This window comes from Typopeltis vanoorti, chromosome 19, assembly GCF_054136105.1.
Source record: "Typopeltis vanoorti isolate ZY-2024b chromosome 19, IOZ_Tvanoo_1.0, whole genome shotgun sequence".
NCBI lineage: Eukaryota > Metazoa > Arthropoda > Arachnida > Uropygi > Thelyphonidae > Typopeltis > Typopeltis vanoorti.
The window spans coordinates 66,157,932-66,175,791 of NC_143567.1; the positions used below are offsets into that span (position 1 = coordinate 66,157,932).

The following is a 17,860-nucleotide window of genomic DNA, read 5'->3' on the forward strand; positions in this document are numbered from 1 at the left end:
CGATAGGTATCCTAGTGGTGGCTGTCACCTTAAGATAACTAGGCTTACCTTTTTTTTTAGTAGATAGTGGAAATTACAGTTTAAGAGGAAAGAGTCACCCCCTCGCCCTCGAATAGCACTGGGAGAGAATTAGTAAGAAGTAAGAGAGAGTAGAGGGAAACAAGAGTAGAAGATCAGTCTCCAGATATGATATACCAAGTGTATATTGCACGAAGTAAGATCAGGTCTAGCTTGGGTTTGCCATGCCCGTACTCACCAATGTGAGCCCCTGAGAAAAGTAACAATTGAATATATATAATTATCAAGAACAAAAAGAGGTACTAAGTGCAACATCAAAGACAGAGCTTAGCCATAAATGATAAAAAGTCCTTATCAGTTTGGAGGATGTCATGTACCTTGCTGTATACCACCTTTAAAAATAGTTATTTGCTGTATATCTCCAAAATATGTTTTTAAAAAAAAAGCTGTAATTTTGTCAACATGACAATATGAAGTCATTTCTAAATTTGAAACTGCTATTTTTGACTTTATTATGTTAAAAATATATTAATAAAGCAATTCATAAAAAAAAAAAATAATAAGTCAAACATACCTAGTTCATCATTACAATCTTGGCAGCGTAACTTGTCATCTTGTTATAAGAAATTAAACAAAAACACAAATCAGACTCAAAAAAAAAAAAAAAAAAAATTAAAAATTAAATAATGGACAAGAACTAGAAAATCAGAATTAAAAGATTAAATTTTTATTAATATTATGTAAGTTGTAATAGTCATGTAAAAACACTTAAATATACATCTATAATTAACATTCATTTATCCAGATGTATCTCAAAAATAAATACATCAGAATGGCAAAATGTTCTTTAAAATATATTCCAGAACTACCTCTCTCTATGTAGACATAGGTTTCTGTGGTTAAGAAGTTCTGTAGGTAGTTTTTGATATTGAGACCACATATTAATATAAAGAGTTTATTAAAAAATAAACAATTAAAAACCCTTAAACAATTAAAAGACAGTTAAAAAAGGTTTCTTAATTGTTTATTTTTAATAAACTCCTTATATTAATATGTGGCCTCAATACTGAAAACTACCTATAGTACCTCTCTCTCTGTGTATTAGGAAGACATTCTTTTGTTAGGCAATTTCTTTTTTTGAGGCATTAGTTAAACCAGTGGTTCCCAAAGTGTGCACTGCAGTGCCCTGGGGTGCCGCGACTTCCTCATAGGGGCGCTGCGATTATAAAATTTTCATAATTTTATTTCCATTTTCAATTCAATGTGATAGGACGTGGCATCTAGCGTACCTGGTGTAAACCAGTAACTCACTTAGTAATAACTGTTTGCAGAAGCCTCTACAAATGATTACTAGATAATGTTCTACAATAATTAAGTTTCTCGATTGTTTTAGTAGTTTCTCAAACTTTCTCGGTACTTTGTGTCGTATATAAATAGCTTGGTTTCACACAGTCTTGGTGTTGAATTAGTTTTCGGAGATTGTATCAACTGAATATTGTTGTGATTTAGTCAAGTGAAGTTTTTTTGAAGTATTTCTTCTCGTATGTATTTTTAAAAATGGATCGGTTTTTACTAAACAGTAATAAGCGTTGTGAGAGGGAAAATAAAAAGGGCACACCGTCAAATAGTGGCAAGAGTGTGAAGAAGTGTAAATATCGAAAATATGGTGACAGTTATTTGGACTTTGGTTTTATGTTGACAGAAGTCAATGGTGAAGGGAGACCACAGTGTGTACTGTGTATGACAGTTTTGGCACCAGAATGCATGCTACCAAGTAAGTTTAAACACCATTTAGAAATCAATTATCAAAGCATGGTTGGTACATCTCGTGACTACTTTACCAGAAAGTTAAAAGAGTTAAATCAACAAAAAGGTAGTTTTTATAAGCAAGCGTCAATACTAAGCAATGCTTTGCTAGCATCTTACAAGGTGGTACATAGAATCGCAAAATATAAGAAGCCTCATACCATTGCAGAAGAACTCATTCTAACGGCTGCTGTAGATATGGTGAACATTATGATCAGTGAGTCTGCTGAGAAGCTGCTTTCAAAAGTGCCTTTGTCCAATAACACCATCAGTCGCAGAATACAGCACATAGCGGAGGACCTCAATGATCAATTAATTGAAAAAATAAAAGGGAAGGAATTTGGGTTGCAGCTGGATGAGGCCACAGATAATAATAATGATGCTCACTTGATTTGCTATGTACGGTTTATAGAACATTGTAGAAGATCTTCTCTTTTGTAAAATTATTACTGCTGGTGCTAAGGCTCAAGACTTATTCGAGATCCTTGATACTTTTATATCCGAAAATAATTTGAAGTGGACTAAGTGCGTTGGTGTCTGTACTGATGGTGCTCATTCTATGTCCGGCTGTTATGGAGGATTTCATGCACTTATTCAAAGCAAAGCCCCTGATGCACTGTGGACCCATTGCATTATTCACAGGGAAGCACTCGCATCAAAATATCTGAGTCCTACATTGAACCAGGTCTTAGAATATGTAGTGAATGTGGTAAACTTTATAAAACTCAGCTGTTGAAGGCAAGGTTTTTTTCAAAAAACTATGTGAGGATACAGGATCTGAGCACACGTCTTTGTTGTACTACAGCACTTTGCAATGGCTCTCTCGTAGTAATGTTTTGTCTCGTTCGTTTGAACTGCGACAGGAAATTTATATTTTTCTTAAAGAGGAAGACCACAAGTATACCGAAAATGTTGTGAATGAAGATTTTTTGGTAAAACTAGCATACTTATGTGATATTTTTGAAAAGATGAATGCTCTGAATCTCCCCCTGAAGGGATGCAACACACCTTTTAAAGTCGATTGAGAAAATTTCAGCTTTTATAAAAAAACTAAAACTATGGAAAAGAAAAATAAATGAAGATGGAGGCAAAGAATGTTTCCCCTTGTTGCAACAGTTTTTGACCTCCAATGGAGTTGATTTCTCTCGAGGTATGAAATCCGTTTTTGAAGAACACTTATCACAGCTTATCACCTGATTTGAGAAATATTTTCAAAATGATATCGATAAAGCTGCATGGATTCAAGATCCATTTAATGCCAGTGCTCTATCTGAATTTACTGCTGCAGAAGAAGAGAATCTTATTGAGTTGTCTTGCAACAATACGTTGAAAACAAAATTTATCAGCAAGGAATTAACTGAATTTTGGATATCGGTAAAAGATGAATATCCCCTTCTGAGTGAAAAAGCTCAGAGAATTTTAATTCCATTTGCGACTTCTTATTTGTGCAAAGCTAGATTTTTGGCAGTTGCTTTGATAAAAAGTAAGTATCACACGAAAATCAATGTGGAGAAGGAAATGAGGGTGGCTGTGTCCAGTTTGATTCCAAGATTTGAGAAAATGTGCGGTGATCAACTGGCTCATCCATCCCACTAACGATAATTAGTTGAATTTGTTCAATTACTTTTTTTATTGTGATCTTAAATATGTTTTTTATTTATTTTCACCTACCCCTTTAATTAAAAAAAGTATTCACTATTTCGCAAAGTGTACTTGTTAAAATTTGACATGGGCGCCTTGGGAAAAGAAAACCAAGGCGCCCTATGTCAAAGCAAATCCTTGGATTCAGCAAGGATGCCGAGAATAGAAAAAGTTTGAGAACCACTAAGTTAAACTAAGGTTGGCAGGTGTCCTAGAGGACTAGTATTCTTTCATACAAGAAGTTACGTTAGCTAGATAGACAGACAGACGATTTCAGTATAACATTCCACAGTCCATATGGTGTTGCAAACACACGCACGCACGCACGCACACAAAGATTCTACAATTCTATGACACCAAATCTACTGGAATCTTTCTACTTACAGGCACCTGTTTTTAAAAAAGTATTTTTCTAATTGTGCAAACTACATATAAGAAAACATAAATTAACAATATATTATGTAAAACAGTACAAAATTATTTTCATATCTAAAATGAAAAGGCTAAACATAAGCACTCAATTGCAGAAAGTTATATTAAACTTCTCTAAACACATTCATGATGTCTCCATTCACTGTCACAATGCTTAGATCTTTAAAATACTTCTGCTTATTATATGTCTGAAACTTGCATGCCAATTTGTTGTCAGAAACCTCTGTATCATATGAAATCTTTTAAATATTAATTTATTCTGTAATTAAATAATATGATTTTTTTTCACTTGGCAAATTATACTGCAAAAAAAAAAAAAAAAAGACAGTGACAACTACATTCAGATGTAGTTTTCATATCATTGTGAATATATTAATACCAGGCATGAAAACTATACCAAAGCAGGGTGTATAAGTACAAGTGGATAAAAAGAAACAAGAAACCTAATGATATGTGTTTTGAAGAAATGGAGACTATTGTTATACTTGGTGAACCACATGATGAATTGTTCCAAAGGACAGAAGTGGAACAAATGAAAGAAGATGACAAACTGGTTTGGTATGTTTGTGACAGGAATTATACATATACAATCCCACAAATCCAAGTTTGCAAAACTTACAGCATACTGGTGCTAAGCATAGGAATGTAGATACTGACCATGACTGTTTGTGTTTTTACATGTTTATAAACATAGAATGGAGAAAAATGATGTGATTTAGTAAAACAGTATCTTTGAATCTATGGAAATATAATAAACTAGAAAGAGAACAGCTATCAGAAAGTAATTGAAGTTTCTGAGAGATAGGTCGACAACTTGGAGTTGCCCGTAATAATAATAATAATAATAATAATAATAATAATAATAATAATATCAAGATGATAGACATATGAATGAGAGTTCACTTGAGGCGGTCTGGTGAAATAGTAAGACCAACGCAACCAAATATACAGTTGGATGCTGCTATAGGCCAGGAGGTACAGCAGGAGATATTGAATTCATGTATCAGCAAATTAGTGCAATGAGTGCAGGGTTAGTGATTATTATGGGAGATTTTAATTATGGTGATATCAACTGGAAGGAGGAAATATCACATAGCAAAATGGAAATGGAATTCATACATCTTCTACGAGATAATTACTTGAAACAGCACATAACTGAAATGACATGTGGTCTGAGAGTGTTGGACCTGGTTATTGGTTCAGAGAATATATGCATAAGTAAGGTGTCCTCGTTACCTCCAATTGGTGAAAGCGATCATGTGGTATTGACTTGGGAGGTTGCAAAATCTGTGGGTTTTTTCTGTTAAGAAGGAGTGTATGCAGAACTACAGGTTAGGCAATTATAACAAACTTCGGAGTGAGCTTGCAGCCATCCCATGGTAGAACATATTGCAGGGAAAAGATGTTAGCAGTGCATGGGATAAAATCAGCGGGTATCTGAGGAAAGCAATATCAGATCGTGTCCCCATGGTCAGGAAGACAAACAAGGCAGGCGTTAGATGGATGAGCAGTAGTATCAAGCTTAATCTGCAAAAAAAGAAAATGTTATGGAGAACGTACAAGGAGAAATGCGATCAGTACACCCATGAGCAGTACGAGGCTCAAGCTAGGAAGGTTACCAGCATAGTAAGAAAAGCTAAATTAGATTATGAGAAGACCTTAGCCAATGAGATCAAGGGTAATCCCAAAGAGTTCTTCCGCTATGTGGCAAGTAAAAGGAAGAATGACTTCGGAAGGATAACTTTAGTTGGTGCTAATGGTATTGAGGTGACAAAATCAGATGTAATAGTCGAGTTACTGAGTGATCACTTTTCAAAAGTCTATCACTCAAGTGAGATACCTGTAGCAATCACTAATGTGAGAACTGAAGCTAAGAAATCAGAGGTATTTAATATATTGCAAAATTTAAATGCAAACACTGCTGTAGGTTTAGATGGAATATCAGTTCGCGTGTTGTGTGAATGTGCAAAGGAATTGTCAACCCCTCTTACATGGATATTTAACTTAAGTTTGTACTCTGGTATGGTCCCTAGGGAGTGGAAGTTAGGCAAAGTGGTTCCTCTGCCTAAGGGTGACTCTAAAACTGCGGTAGTTAATTACAGACCAATCACCATCTCAGGAGTAGTGGTAAAAGTATTGGAAAAGTTGGTTAAAGACAAAATTCAAGAATGGGTAGATCAGGATATGATACTCTATAGAGGCCAACATGGTTTTGTTAAAGGTAGAGCCGCCTTAGCAATCTATTAACTTTTCATAATAGAATGACATCTGAGTTGGACAAAGCAACTGGCTACACAGTGGTACTTCTGAATTTTGCTAATGCTTTTGACAGGATATCCCATGGAACACTGTTACACAAATTGGAGCAGATGGGAATGGATACTAAATTGGTGATAGGGATAGGAGAATGGCTCAGGGAGAGATACCAGAAGGTGGTGTATGGAGGAGCCGAGTCTAGGATGAGGCAGCTGACCAGTCCAACTTAATGGTCCAAGTCCAACAATGGCCCCAAGCACAGAGTCCAGAGGCACACCAGTGGTGTGCCTCAGGACTCTGTGCTTGGGCCATTGTTGTTTAATTTGTATATAAATGATATAGGAAATGGCTTAAAGGGAGATATACAGTCATTTGCTGATGATGCAAAGTTGGGTAGCACAATAAAAAATCAAGCTGATGTTGAAAGTTTGCAGGATGATTTAAATAAGCTGGTAGAATGGGCAAAAAGTAATGGATGTCAGTTCAATGTGGAAAAGTGTAAAGTCATGCATTTTGGGATTAAAAGATTACCAGCTGTGTACTACATTGATGGAACAGTATACTCCAAGAGATTGATGAAGCTAGGGACTTAGGGGTGTTGGTAGATAGAGATGAAGTTCAGGGGACACACTGCTAAGTTCTCCAAGCTTGCACATAAAATTACTTGGTTGTTGAGGAACACACTGACATTCAGATATAAAGAGGTTATTATTCCCTCTTATAAAGTGTTGATACTTCCACATTTGGATTACTGCTGAGGTCTGGTCACCTGGATTCCTTGGAGATGAGGAAGCTGTGGAGAGGGTTCAGAGAAGAGTGACTAAGTTGGTGAGTGATGTAAAAATGCTCCCTACATTGATAGATTGAGAGCTTGTGGATTGCAGAGGTTGGTTGATAGGCAGAGAAGAGGGGATATGATAGAAACATTTAAATTACTGAACGGTTTTTATAAGATTGATGCAGGGGAAATGTTTCAGCTATGTGATAGTGATGGAAGAACAACAGGTCATCCCCTGGAAATTAAGGAAAAGTGTGGTTAACAAGGGTGTGAGAACAAGGTTTTCTGCCTGGAGGGTGGTGAATGAGTGGAATTCATTGCCTGACTTAGTTGTGAGCTCTTCGTCTGTAAATGAATTCAAGACGAGATATGACAGATATTGTTTTGCTAGTTTGGGTCTTCATTGATGAGTTTAGTGACTCCATGGAGATACCCATAATAATAATAATGATAATAATAATTCACTGGATCTCTTTACTTTGGATTCTGCATCAAATTGAATGATTAAACTAAATTTATTATATTCTGCATCAAATTGTTTAGAGAGGTTTTTGGTACCTCTCTAAACAATTATCTAAATCTCCTCCAATCTGAGTGTACTCAGATATGGGGTTGGTACACCACCCCCATATCTGAGAACACTATTCTCAATTGTATCTGGGATTTATTTGAGATTTTGCAGTACAATTTGCATCAAAGGAATAAAATAAATAACATGTTTTTTACCTGCTAATATTCAGCTGTTTTTTCAGACGAGAATCTTCATATTTAGCACACATAAACAGTTTATCACAGTGTACAAGCACTGACATATAATTATTAATGGAAACCATTTAAAATTATAACAGACATAAGAATTGACATCCTAGCTAATTAGGTATCCTCTGCTACTGAATAAAAATCTCTTAAGTTGGAGTTGGTCTTAAAATAACCATTTCTCTGATTTTTGGTAAATTAACACAGCCAGCCTGGTTGGCCGAGTGGTTAGCATACCTGCTCTCCAGCCAAAAGGCTGTGGGTTCGAATCCCGCCGTGGGCATGGATGTCTATGAAAGTACTAGTGGTAGTAGTTGGCGGTAGATGGCATTGGTGTTAGATGATGAAGGTTGGTGGAGTAGTGAGACGAAGAGTTGTAGAGTTGATGCCCTCCCCTCGATGAGCCTTTGGACTTCCTGGAGGTGTGATATAATAATAATAATAATAATAATACTTATTGAGGTTTGGGGAGTGTGTTTTGTTGTTGCTGCTGCCGATTAATGACATATTCTCTCTCACTTATAGCAATTTCCTTGTAGCATTAAGATTTTCTTCTACCTAATCCTGTGTGATGAGGTATCTAAAGTATGGTTTATCACTCCTAACTTACCATAACTAGGAAAATGAATATTGTTATTATTATGATGAGGATGATGATTCAGACGGACCTCCATGGAGTTAAAGCACTCATCGTGGGAGGTCCTTCCAAGAAAACACAAAATCTATCATACCACTCCTTGAACTCATGGACTGTTTGTGCTCTCACTACTCTATTAGGCTATGCATTCCACAGTTCAACCACCCTCCATGCAAAGAAACCACTCCTCACCCTCATGCTCACAGCTTCCTTTCATACCTTTCAGGGATGGCCCATTGTCATCGCTCATTCCTACTGTTTCACCAAGTGAAAGAACTCCCCCAGCATGAACCCTGCAACTGCCTCTCAACAGTTTAAAAGTCTCGATCATATCACTATCATCTCTCCTTCTTCTATCTACCAAACTCTTCAGTCCACATTTCCTCAGCCGATCCTCATAACTAACATTGTAAGTCCTGAAACGATCTTTGTTATCTGCCTCTATACCCTTTCCACGGTTAATTTATCCTCTTCAAATCCTGGGGACCAAATTTGAGAACAATAGTCGAAGTGTGGTCTAATCAGAGTCTTATACAATGGAATGATAACTCTTTTATCTCTGCAGAGCAGCACCCTTCTCAGTATTGCAGCAATCCTCTGGGTTACCTTCACCATCTTTGCAATATATTCCCCAAATTTCAGGTTTCCATCAATCATCAACCCCAGATCTCTTGTCTCCCCTACTTCCTCCAGTATAACTCCTCCTATAGAGTATGTAGCATCCCATCGATGTTTCCCAAATCTCAAGACCTTACATTTTGCTGCATTAAACTGAAACCCCCATTCATTTGCCCATCTGCAAAATTTATTCAAATCCTCTTGCAAGGCTACCACACCTGCACTATTACTAAACCTTTCCTAGCTTCATATCATATGCAAACAACTGAACATCCCCGTGTAATCCACTGACAATGTAATTGATATAAAGGTTAAACAATGCAGGTCTCAGTACTGAGCCGTGTTGGACCCCACTTGTAACCTTCTGCCTTCTTGATATTGTCCCACCATACACAACTCTCTGATATCTATCAAATAGACAATCCTGAATGCAGTTGGCTAACCTGACATCTTAACTCATGTGCTGCAATTAAATATCAGCTTATCATGTGGCACCTTGTTAAATGCCTTTGCAAAATCCAAAAAAATGGCAGAATATGCCTTTCCCTCATGAACTACTCATCTCATGTTATTCTAAAGGGCAATCATATTACTAAAGCAAGAGCACCCCTTTAACAAATCCATGTTGACTCTCACAGATAACATTACCCTTATCTGCCCAACACTGTATATTGTCCCTCACTCGGCTGGTCTGGTTGGCCGAGTGGTTAGCGTATCCGCTCTCCACCCCAAAGGCTGCGGGTTCGAATCCCACCATGGGCATGGATGTTTGTGATCGTTTGTGAGAATACCAGTGATGGTGGTGGGCAGTAGATGGTGTTGGTAGAGTCGGAGAGTTGTACAGTAGGTGCCCTCCCTCAATGAGTCTTTGGACTCCCTGGAGGTGTCATCACGTAATAATAATAATTTCTCCACAATCTTAACAACTACTGATGAAACACAAACTGCTCTATAATTCGACACTTGCAGCCTGCTACCACCCTTATGCAATGGAACTATCTTACCTTCCTTCCATTCCTTGGGTACCTTTCCCACAGCAAGACTTTCATTGAAAAGCCAGGTCAACGGAGCTGTCAGTTCTTGAGCACATTCTCTCAAAACCCGTGGCAAAATTCCATCTCCCACAGCTTTATTGACATCCACTTTACACAAAAAATTTTGTTCTCTTCTTCACTCATGGAATACAGCTTTATACCATTGCTGCTAACAAATATTCCTTCACAATTTCCCAAACATTGCATACCGTAATGTTTTCTGAGGCATATACGAGCAAATCTGTATGCCTGTTCATCGTAACCAATTCACAGGTAAAAGCTGCATCATACACTCAGTGTGACAGAAGATGGTTTTGATGTATGATTTGAATTTAGTATGAAGCTTTATTTATTAAGTGATCTGGCTATCTTTTCAGATGTATCTTTGATATATGAGATAGCGATAATTTTACTGTTGTGCCATGTATTAAGGGGAGGGGGGGAATTTAGCATTTAATCTATTTTATGGGGTTATAGCAATTAGCTAAAAACATGGTGAAGTAACATACGTTCAGTGACAGGAATGGCATCATTGGAACAGATAGCCTTTGATCTGTATATTAGTGTTTTTAGAAGACTTGTGAAACATTCATTTAAACGCAGTTTGTCCACTGACAAATTGCATCATTAGAATAATTGTTAAAAATGGTTAGGCTTGATATGTTACAAAATCATCCCTTCAAACTGATATTTTATTTTATTTCGAAATTTCATGTTATATGCAAAAAAATGAAGCAGTGGCAGCATTTGTAGTGTGATTACCAGCAGCATTTTTATTACTCTAATAGTTTTGCTATCAGCAACCATTCCTCATGGTCAAAGAAGCTACCATTGAGAAACAACATTTCAGTTTGCAGCAAGAAAAAAATCAGCAAAGTATAAATACTTTGCTGATTTTTTATACTTTGCTATTTTTTAACACCGTTGATGAATAATATCACTATATTTTAAACCAGAATGAGTTCTCATGGTTATTGCAGTGATATTAAGTGAAATCCTTAACTTCAATTATGTCATGAATGAAAGTTATGTCCACTGCCATTACTAAATTCCTCACTGTTTAGCTGCCATGGTATCATTGACACAGTCTCAATAATTAAAATGCTATATTAAGAAATGATAAGAAAGCTAATGGACACATGGAGAGAATACTGGGGGACATTAGAAGAAGGAAAAAAAAAAAGGATTTTAGGTGTTATTATTTTTAAGACTGTGTGGAGTCAGGTGGCTCATCATGGAAGGTCAAACACTCACGGATCACAATAATTATCGTACTTTTAAGCACATAAGCATTTGTGTATGCATATATTTAAGACAGTGTTTCCCAATGTGGGGCAATTAGAAAACAATGCTGCATTCATCACTTCATCACCAATTGAGTCAAGAAATCACCATTGTCGGTGATAAATTATTGATGTTGCAACCCTGACTTTCTGAGAAAAAAAAAGCTGGCAATCTAGTACAGTAGTCAACATAAATATTTGGCAGCATAAGTGTGTTAAGGTTAGATCGTAGCACCTGTCACTTCTGAAAAGTAAACAGTGGCAATTAAATTTTGTGCAGTTTTTGTTGTAGAAACAAATAACGCAAGCTTGTTTAATTTTTTTATATATACTGTCAATGTTTTTTATGCTAGCAGACGTTTTTTTATGTAACAATTTTACATGTAAGTTTTCTGGTTACCCAAAAGTTGCACTACTATCAATTTAAATAAAATGAACACTTTGCCACAATTGTATTAGGTTCGTTTGACAGCTAAAAACATAAACATAATCTCTCATATTTTGTTGTTTCTTTTTCTCCTCTTGTGACAGTAGACTTTTAAAATTTTACTTTTTTATTATTTTAACTTTTTATTTATTATATGTGTTTGTAGTAGTATAAATACATGTTATGCACTATTAATTTCCTTGTATAATCCACACATGCGTGCAGTATACTTTATAAACCTATTTTTTTTTTTCTTTCAGTTGCTAACCCCATATATAAAATGAGTAATGCAAGCAAGAAAAAAGTTCATCTGTATTCAGATAAGTATTTGAAGTTCGGTTTCAAACCCACTCCTCAGGATGAACAGTCACCATTCTGTCTATTGTGTAACACTGTTTGACCAACGAATCAATGAAAAAAGGTCATCTCGAAGCACATTTGAGGTGAAACATAGAGCTTATGTGAATCAATTTAAGTCTCTAAAGAAGAAGTTGAGAAAAGATCAACAATAGATTCATTGTTCTCTGTACGAACTGCTATCCAAAATCATACTCTTGAAGCTAGTTATGAAATTTCTCTACTTATAGCTAAATCAGGAAAAAATCATATTATAGGGGAGGATTTAATTAAACCAGCGATATCAACATTTCTCAAAACAGTTCTGGAGAAAGATGACAAAGATGTCAAAGGAATGCCACTGAGCAATAACACTGTTAGCAAAAGAATAGATGAGATGGCTAAAAATGTGTAAACACAACTATTGAAAAGTTTAGGTCAGGGAACGGCAACCGGTGGGTCGCAGGCGGCCCAAATGTGCATTTTTGGCGGCCCGTAAAAGGTTGACCATACTTGCATGGCAAGTGGCCTGCATGTTGAATTATTTAAATAATACATTTTATAATACTGTATGAATAATAAATTACAAATAATTTTATACCTATACTTCGTGATATCAGTTGTGCAACTTGGAAATACAAACAAAAGGAAATTTTTGTTGGTATTATTGAAGATTTACAAACGGAAGTTTCAACCCTGATTTTCATAAAAATAGCATCGAAATGTGATTATTTTTGAAACACTTTTAACGTCGACATTGATGACATACCAAACCAACTACAGATGGAAGTTTTGGAATTACAGCACAATGAAACATTAAAGAACGCATTTTCGTTAGAAAATATCCAAAAATTTTATCGATACTTACCAAAAAAATTTGAAGTATTAATCAGTTTTGCAAAGAATCAGTTTGTGTAAATTGTATTTGATAAGATGATAGTATATTATTATTGTATTTGATAAGATGATAAGATTGATAAGATCAAATATTGTATTTGATAAGATGATAAGATTGATAAGATCAAATATTGTATTTGATAAGATGATAAGATTGATAAGATCAAATATTGTATTTGATAAGATGATAAGGCTATCATCTTATCAAATTTGATAAGATGATAGGCATATTTGGAAGCACATACATTTGTGAATAAGCATTTTTTGCCGTGAGTTTTAGAAAAAATAAATTTTCTTCTCGACCTGACTGATGAACTTTGCACGCTTCGATTTGAATTTGCACCTCAGGTTGTAAAGTGGATATAGATAATTTGGCTAAAGGAAAACAATCACAAAAGTCACATTAAGCAGGAAGACACATATTGTGATGCATAAACTATATTACTTTGTTTTTATGTGATAATAATTTTTCATTGAGTTTCATTTTCATGCTTGTTTCAAATCTGGAACTTTAAATATTTCTGTGTTTTTTAAAACAGATATAATAAAAATTGATAACTTAAGTATTTTTTCACTCACTATTTTCTCTTAATTAAACGCTTATGGCACGATTATTACAAATAAAAGTTGAATGTGGCTCACGAGTCTGAAAAGGTTGCCGATCCCTGGTTTAGATCAAGTAAATTCTTAATACAGATGGATTAATCACCTGTAAGAGACAGTGAGGCTGTATTGATGAGCTATGTAAGATATATTGAAAATAGTGAATTTACTGAAGAGATGTTGTTCTGTGAGGCATTGAAAACTACCACTACTGCCATTGATATATACAATAAACTCAAAAATTATTTAGATGAAGCTCAAATATCAATGAAAATTATTACATCTTGTGCTACAGATAGTACTCCTGTTATGATGAGCAAGAAATGTAGCTGTTTAAAATTAATGAAGGATGATAATCCTGAAATGTAGATTGTGCATTGTGTTATTAACAGAGAAAATTTAGTTTTGAAAAAACTTTCACCTGTTCTAAATGATATATTGAATTCAGTTATAAAATGTATCAACATTATCAAAGCTAATGCCAAATGTGAGCATCTCTTCAAACAATTTTGCAAGGATAGCTAGAATGTGTGACAAGAGAGGACTGGAATATGTGGATGCTTGGCATGCATTTGAGGACAAAGAGGAATTGTATGCGAGAAACCGCTTACATTTGAATGAGGAAGGACGTAGGCATCTGGAGCGATTGCTGTTCTGAATGAGTCAGTGTGACCCAGAGAGAATGATAGCAAGGGTGGCATCTTGTGGTAATGGCTACTTGGTCGAAGGGGGATGACATCAGGTAACACTGAGCGCAGTGGAGTGGGTATAGAAATAGCGGCATTTATATGCTTTACACTAATGCCAGGAGTATCCGGAATAAGGGAGCGGAATTGGTGGTGCAGATAGCATCAGCCTGGCCAAAAATTATTGGGATCACTGAGACGTGGTTGACAGAAGAGGATATAATAACAGGAATAGAAGTCGTTGGGTACAGAATTTTTTGACAGGATAGGAAGGGAAAGCGTGGCAGTGGTGGAGTACTGCTAATGATATGTGATGACCTATGTTCTCTCAGAGTGGAGGCTTTGGAAAGCAGTGACACTAATGCTATTAAAAGCATATGATGTGAGATAGAGATGGCAAGACGGGATATTTAATGGAGTGTTGCTACAAACAAAGGAGCACAGAGGGTGTGGACCAGGAGATGTTTACACAGTTGAGCTTAGCAAGTGCAAGAAGAATGATTGTTATGGGAGATTTTAACTACAGCAGTATAAATTGGAGAGAGGAAGATGAATGTAGCAAGAAGGGGAATGAAATTCTAGAGTTCTTGAGGAACAAATGTCTTAGGCAACATGTAATAGAAAGAACAATAAGTTCGAGAGTTTTGGATTTGGTTATAGCATCAAAAGAGTTGATAATAACTGAGATGACATCTCTGCCACCAATTGGAGAGAGTGACCATATGGTTTCGAGTTGGAAAATGAATAGACATGCAGGAGTATCAAAGAGACTGGAACTTATGTGGAATTATAAGGCAGGTGATGACATCAACTTGGGGAAGTTTCATGGAAGGAGGAATTGGAAGGCCAGGATATCATTAGTGCATGGGAAATTGTGAAAGAATATTTGTTATCAGCAATGGTAAGTTGTACACCACGAGTGAAGAAGAGGACACAATTTGGAGTAAAGTGGATGACAAACAATATTAAGCAGGAATTGCATGCGAAAAAGAGGCGATGGAAGAGATATAAGGAGACAGGTGAAGAGATGATGCATGAAGAATATAAGACACAGGCCAGAAGAGTGACTAGTATGGTAAGGAAGGCGAAACTGGAATATGAGAGGAGATTGGCCCTAAGATCGAAAGAAATTCCTAGGAAATGTTTCAGCTATGTGGCCACTAGGAGGAGAAATGACTGTGGAAGGATGATATAGTGAGATAAAAATGGGAATAGAGTGACTGATGCAGAGTGATGTGGAATTGTTCAATGAGCACTTTATTGGAACATTTCATCCTGGAGGAGTCAGTTTTAATACTAGAGGGATAGGGCAGGTTCAAAGTTTAGAGGTACAGGAGGAGAGTGTGTTTTAAATAATGAGCACTCTGGATGTCAGTAAAGCTGTGGGACTGGATGGTATTGCACCATGAGTTTTGAGAAAATGTGCTAAGGAACTGACAGTACCTTTGACCTGGCTTTTCAATGAAAGTCTGGCTGCGGGAAAGGTGCCCATGTAATGGAAGGAAGGTAAGATAGTGCCATTGCATAATGATGGTAGCAGACTGGAAGTGTCTAATTATAGGCCAGTTTGCATGTCATCAGTAGTTATTAAGATCTTGGAGAAAGTAGTAAGGGACCGTATACAGCATTGGGCAGATGAGGGTGGTGTTATCCGTAAGAGTCAACATGGATTTGTGAAGGGGGCGCTCTTGTTTTAGCAATATGCTAGCCTTTTATAATAAAGTTACAAGAGCATTAGATGAGGGAAAGGCATATACTGCCATTTTCTTAGACTTAGCAAAAGCATTTGACAGGGTGCCACATGATAAGCTGATATTTAAGTTGCAGCACATGGGTCTGGATGTCAGATTGGTCAACTGGATTCAGGATTGGTTGTTCGATAGGTATCAGAGACAGTTTCAAGGAGGCAGTGCCTCCTTGAAACTGTCTCTGCCTCCTTGAAACTGTCCCGCCAGTTTCAAGGAGGCAGAGGGTTACAAGTGGGGTCCCACAGGGCTCAGTACCGGGACCCATATTGTTTAACCTTTATATCAATGACATTGCCAGTGGATTGCAAGGGGATATTCAGTTGTTTGTGGATGATGCGAAGCTAGCAACGATTAATAGTAATAGTGCAGATGTGGTGGCCCTGCAAGAGGATCTGAATAAGCTAGATAGATGGGGAAATAAATGGGGGTGTCAATTTAATGCAGCAAAATGTAAGGTCTTGAGATTTGGGAAACATCGATGGGATGCTGCATACTCTATAGGTGGAGTTATACTGGAGGAAGTAGGGGAGACAAGAGATCTGGGGCTGATGATTGATAGAAACCTGAAGTTTAGGGGACATATCGCAAAGGTAGTGAAGGTAACACAGAGGATTGCTGCAATAATGAGAAGGACACTGACCTGTAGAGATAAAAGGGTTATCATTCCATTGTATAAGTCTCTGATCAGACCACACTTAGACTATTGTTCTCAGATTTTGTCACAAGGATTTGAGGATAAATTAACTTTGGAAAGGGTAAAAGGTGGATAACGAAGATGGTTTCAGGACTGTACCGTGTTAGTTATGAGGATCGGCTGAGGGAATGTGGACTGCAGAGATGGTGGATAGAAGAAGCAGAGGTGATATGATTGAGACTTTTAAACTGTTGAGAGGTGGTTACAGGGTTGACATCGGAGAGTTCTTTCGCTTGGTTGAACAGTGGGAAGGAGTGATGGCAAGAGGCCATCCCTGGAAGTTACGAAAGGAAACTGTTTCCAAGAGGATGAGGAGTGGTTTCTTTGCACGTAGGGGTGGTTGAACCATAGAATGCATTGCCTGATGGAGTGGTGAAAGCGAGAATGGTCACTGAGTTTAAGGAGTGGTATGATAGACTGTGTTTCTCGGTGGGGGGATCTCCCCTCGATGAGTCTTGATAGACTTTGTGTTTCTTAGGAAGGACCTCCACGATGAGTCTTTTAACTCCATGGAGGCCTCAATAATAATAATAATAATAAAACTGCTGACCATGTAAGATTAATGCTTCACAACGAAGTGGGGTGACTGTCAGAGGAGAATTGAGAAGATTCATGGAACTATTTGATATTCTTAGTGAGTTTTTGGATGACAAACCTGAAATGAAACTCTTACAAACAGTTGATGGTCAAGCATTTGTGAATTATTTGACAGATATCTTTGAAAAGCTGAATATGTTAAATAAGCAATTGCAAGGCACAAATAAGAATCTTGTTGATGCAAAGGCTAATATATGCAAAGGCTTCAATGTATTTCTGCAATTATGTCAAAAGAATGTTTCAGCCAAAAAATTTGACCAATTTTATTGACTAAATAAGTGTGAGGTAACTGATGCTGCTGTACTTGTTATTGTTGATCACCTGAGCAAAATTGCCTGTGATTTAAATGACAGGTATTCTGATTTAAAAGAAATTTATTTTCCATCTTTAATGACTCAGCAAATGCTAGCGGACCTAACTTTTATGGCCATATCAAGAAGAACTCTCAGAAATGCAAAATGATGAGTCTATTAGAACTTTAACATAAAAGGAATAATGACATGGCTTTGTGATGAGACAGAAACAAAATACCCAAATTCAACTAGTTTTGCACGAAAATTACTGTTGCTCTTCCCATTGTCATATTTAGTTGAATGTGGCTTTAGTGCTGACT

The 17,860-nt window shown here is 36.6% G+C and overlaps 1 protein-coding gene across 1 annotated transcript in view; it reads right to left on the reverse strand.

The window, feature by feature from the left end:
* The window catches only part of LOC150096202 (uncharacterized), an 881,296-nt gene that overhangs the window by 200,161 nt on the left and 663,275 nt on the right, over nucleotides 1-17,860 (reverse strand). Inside the window, exon 28 of the mRNA XM_090409004.1 lies at nucleotides 593-631. Within this exon, the coding sequence (XP_090265130.1) occupies nucleotides 593-631 (39 nt within the window). The remainder of the gene's footprint in view (nucleotides 1-592; nucleotides 632-17,860) is intronic.